This window comes from Oratosquilla oratoria, chromosome 1, assembly GCF_046742065.1.
Source record: "Oratosquilla oratoria isolate Oo_2021 chromosome 1, ASM4674206v1, whole genome shotgun sequence".
NCBI lineage: Eukaryota > Metazoa > Arthropoda > Malacostraca > Stomatopoda > Squillidae > Oratosquilla > Oratosquilla oratoria.
Window position 1 is genome coordinate 30,449,398 of NC_134777.1, and position 5,000 is coordinate 30,454,397.

The window sequence follows — 5,000 nt, forward strand, 5'->3', positions numbered from 1 at the left end:
GGGGAGGAGGAGGAGAAGGAGAAGGAGGAGAAAGAGGAGGGGAGGAAGAGGAGGAGGAGAAGGAGGAGAAAGAGGAGGTAATGGAATACGAAGAGGTAGGGTAAGAGAAGAATGGGAATGAGGAGGAGGAGGAGGAAATGAGGAAGAAGAGAAAGAGGAGGAGGAGAAAGAGGAGAAGGAGTCGGAGGAGGAAGAGGAGGAAGAGAAGGGAAAGAAGAGGAAGAGACAAAAAAGAAGAAGAGAAGGAGGAAAAGTATGGATGGAAGCTGGAGCTACGCAGGAAAAGGAGGAGGACAACTGATGACGTCATATCGCCGAACTGTTACGAGCGACTATTGATTTAACTTACCTGCATCGACGTGTTCACGTGACGGTAATGGTCATTAATGGCTAGAGCAAACACAGAAAATTTACGAGCAGCGATAAAGAAAATTCCGAGAATTAAGAATCCGTACTGAGAAAACGTCACTGATTAGGCTGGGAAATACTAAACTGCGAGTTTAGCAAACGCTTTTGCTGTGATAGTCTTCCTCGAAGGGACAAACAAATGTGATACACAGAAAATGATGAATCCTTACTAACAAGAATATGATAAGTTCATATCGATAAAAGAAGGAATATGTCATTGAAATTCGTAGTAGTTTGTTGGATCCCATCCCCTTGAGATTCTTGGGCATAAGAAACAACGACGTGACGTCATCAGTCCTTCCAATGAAATTGTAACGTCATAAATTTATTCGTATATTAACTATACATTATATAGTTTTGTGCAACCATGTCACTGATATCATAGACATCTATCCATTATTGTACGGGTATATCTTCAAGTTTAAAAGACCCTATGAGTCTGATTGGTGATCAAAAAATATTTTGAAATGGAACACTGCGTAAATACGAAACTGACCTAACGTCGTTATTTCATAAAAAGGGTCACTCAAAAGAAAGTTCCTGCCCCTTCACATCATTCTCAGACCTAATTAGGCAGTAGCCGATGACAGACAAGATTCGTGATTATTTATTTATTTATTTTTAGCCACCAGAATTATCCAAAAGCCAGAAAAATCGAGTCGAATAGACAGCTCTAAAGAAGACCGAAGGAAATTTTCTTACCTCAAGTCTTCCACACACCACGGGCGAAAATGGGAAGAAAAGGTCTTGTCTTGGTACACGCAAGCAAATGAAAAAAGATCCTTCGTCTTCCGATTGGTAGCAAGAAATTTGAGTATCTACCATTCAGTTAAAGAGATTATTAAGTTCATTATAGACCTAAGTCAATTGGATCGAGTATAAAAATCTTAGAAACCTTACTAAAACTGATCCCACACATATAAAGGAATTGTAAAATATAGTATATACGAGTGATAGAATGTTAGAACCACCATGAAAACTAGCCAATTTCTATCAAAGAAAAAGACCCCCGTCTGGAAGATGACACCCTCGGTGTTCTCATGTTGTGTACAAGTTTACTTGCAAAAGCTGTGCAGCCCTCCCCTCTATCTATATCAGCATAACGATAAAATTAGCTAACCGATGAGTTGTCATCGTTATGCGAGATACAAAAATAGATCACCACGAGCAGAGCTCCTCTTCCCGCAAAATACAACTAGGTAAACAAACAAAAAAACACATACACACCGGTATAAAATTCTTCACAATATTCAGTACTATGCCTACCTCACTGGCGTCGCCGGCACACGGTGCCCCACCGAACCTCGGATAGGGAGCGTTGCAAGCTCGGGTCCTCTCTCTGATGCCGACACCACAGCTGACGGAGCAGCCTGACCAGGATCCCCACTGACCCCAGCTGCCAGCAACTATTGGGAAAAAAAAATGTGTGAGAAAATAATCGAGAAAACGTGGCAGGAAGCAGGGGAGGAAACGCCATTCAGAGTTGCAAGAAATCACAGAAGCTGAATTTGTCGCTTCGGTTGAAACAGTGATTTCTATTGTATCACTAAAGGTGAGATCTATTTTTTTTTTTATTGAGACTTGCCATGAACTTTTAAATACATAAACACAACTACAATGGCCCTTAACCTCCCCCCCCACCCACACACACACGATATGGGTGCCATTAAGGGTAAATAAATAATTTGGGGGAATTCACGATAAAGGAAGAAATGTCTCTGTGAGAATCAACACCGTGTGAGATCGAAACCTTTATTGGTACGACGTTTCGCTTGTTACAGCTTTTTCAAGTAGAAATATGGCAAACACTCTGAGTACATATGTCAGTACTTGAAAAAGTTGTAACAAGCGAAACGTCGTACCAATAAAGGTTTCGATCTCACACGGTGTTGATTCTCACAGTCTTGTCGGGTTTTGCCTTTGTGTTTCAAGAAATGTCTCCCTGTACGGAAGGAGTTCATCAAGAGAGGCTACAAGTCTTCTCTTTCAAAGGGGGTGACAGTAAGATGAATGAAAGAGCCTGGCTGCCGTAATAAAGGTGTAAGTGCTGTACCTCTCAGTACGGAAAGGGGATAAGCTGGGCAGCCAATAATTGGCAAGGATGACATAGAACAACCAGAAAACTATACTATATTCCTGGAAATTACCCTTAAAAATAGAGAAACAGAAAACAAAGGAAAGAAAAAGGAAAGAAAACAAAAGACAAAGAAGGAAAAAGAAAGAACTAAGGAAGAAAGAGAAAGAAACAACGATAGGAAGGCAAAGAAAGAAAAATAAAGAAAACGAAAGAAAGAACTAAGAAAGAGAAAGAAACAACGAAAGAAAGACAAAGAAAGAAAAAGAAAAACACGAAAGAAAGAACTAAGAAAGAAAAAACAACAAAAGACAAAGAAAGAACTAAGAGTGAAAATAAAAAAACGAAAGAAAAAAAAAAAGAAAACAAAGAATTAAGAGAGAAAGAAACAACGAAAAAAAAAAAAAAAGATATGTTGTTATACTTCGGCGCATTATGTCTCTGCGTTTCACCGAACTCACCTGGACACTTGTGGGAACTGCAAGCCTCGTACTCTTCGTCTTGCCCGGCACATGCCCGGCCTCCAGGGCCCGGCACAGGGTTGTCACAGGTCCGGTACCGATGCCTCTGCCCTCCCCCGCAGGTGGCTGTGCAAGGACCCCACGACGACCACGAGGACCAGCCTCCTGTAGGATATGACGACGATTGGAAATTGGTATGTTATAACACATATGTAAAAGTTCACTGTTAACCCACTATCGGAGAAAAAATGACGGAAGTACAGGGAAACTGTATATTTCGACTAATATCTGTAGTCCTCTTCAGCAGAATGAAATAATATGACAACGAAGTAAATGGAGGGTGGTGTAAAGTGTATGGATGAAGACAGATGGGACTACTACGTAGATTACATCCCAAATCCCCGTAGTGTGAAGGGAGTTCGAAACCAACGCTCTCCAGATGAAGAGAAAATAGATTGTGGGGAATTGAACTGTTACAGACGTTTCTCTCTCAAAGTGTCAATTATTTGGAGTGATTTTTTTTTTTTCGATATCTGAGGAATTCTGGATACCAGAATTTTTTTTCCAATATTCTGGTATCGCGTATCGACACAAAGAACTTAATAAAATGAAATAGTAAAATGAAAATAAGTAAAATTAAATAAGTAGAGTGAAATGATTTACCGACCGTCTTGACAACAATCTGTGTTTGAATAAAACATCTCGATGCAGAGCCAAGATATACAATGCAATAAACTTATATGGCGACATCTAAAAATAAAAAAAATAAACTAGATAGATAAGTAGATAAATGATAAGATAACCAAATAAACAGATAGAAAAATAAATAAACAAATAAATGAATAAACAAGTAAATGAGTAAAAAATAAATCAGATAAATAGATATATAATAAGATAAATAAATAGATAGAGAAATAAATTGATAAATAAATGTATAAATAAATAAATGAATAAAACAAATTAATAAAGAGATGAATGAATAACCAAACAAATGAATGTATAAGTAAACAAGTAAATAAATGAATAAATATCTAGATAATTAAGTGAACCAAATAATAAGTTATTCATTCGATCGATCAAGTGATTACATAATAATACTGATAACGACGTCTTGCCTAATATGGATTGTAGGGGTTGCCTGCTGAAAGTGAGGGAAAGTGGAAAGGTTGAATCTGCCCCTGACAACGAGAAATGGTGATGATAGGATGGTGCTGATGGGGCGTTGGTGGTGGTGATGGTGGTGATGGTGACAGAGTTAATGATGAAAGTGACAGTGCCCATAATGGTGGTGGTAGTGATGTTTGAGATGAGTGTCATTGATGTGGTGTTAGTAATGGTGACAGGAATAGTAGTGTCGGTGATCCTGGTGGCGGTCGTGGTGGTGATGACGTTTGTGGTGATGACGTATGTGGTGATGACGTATGTGGTAATGACGTATATGGTGATGACGTATGTGGTGATGAAGTATATGGTGATGACGTATGTGGTGATGACGTAATGATGACTTAGTGATGACGTAGTGGTGATGACGTATGTGGTGATGATGCATACGGTGATGACTTATGTGGTGATGACGCATGTGGTGATGACGTATGTGGTGATGACGTAGTGGTGGGGATGGTGATGGTGGAGAAGACAAGAACCTAACCCATCAACCTTTTTATCTTGATTTACGTCATCTGAGATGGCTACCTCCTTTACAAAGGTGAATGTTGGGGACGGGCAAGCTCTTGCATATATAAATACAGACAGAACTCATCTGTGGAAGCGAACTTCGTATTGAAGGAAGCCTCGATCAATGCTCTTGAGGTCACCTCTTCACCTAAGTAAAATCTTTTGTCCTCAGCCAGAGCCAAATCTGTAAAGTACGTCACGGTGTCTGAGAGACTAAAAGGCTAAGAGTAAAGACACGTCTAGGAGTTGAAGATGGAAAGCTCGGAGATGGAGTGCAGGTGTCCGGGTAGACAGAAGTGGAGGTACTTTTGGAGTACTCCATATGGAGTACTTTTAGAATACTCCATATGGAGTGAATAGGGAGGAGGTAAGCCTTAATGGGG

General features: G+C 39.7%; 1 protein-coding gene across 1 annotated transcript in view; it reads right to left on the bottom strand.

Annotated features, from left to right (window-relative positions):
- The window catches only part of LOC143032553 (hemicentin-1-like), a gene marked incomplete at its 3' end in the record, with an annotated part of 400,485 nt that overhangs the window by 75,748 nt on the left and 319,737 nt on the right, over nucleotides 1-5,000 (bottom strand). The window contains 2 exon segments of the mRNA XM_076197423.1: nucleotides 1,675-1,814; nucleotides 2,944-3,108. Coding sequence (XP_076053538.1) covers nucleotides 1,675-1,814; nucleotides 2,944-3,108 — 305 coding nt within the window.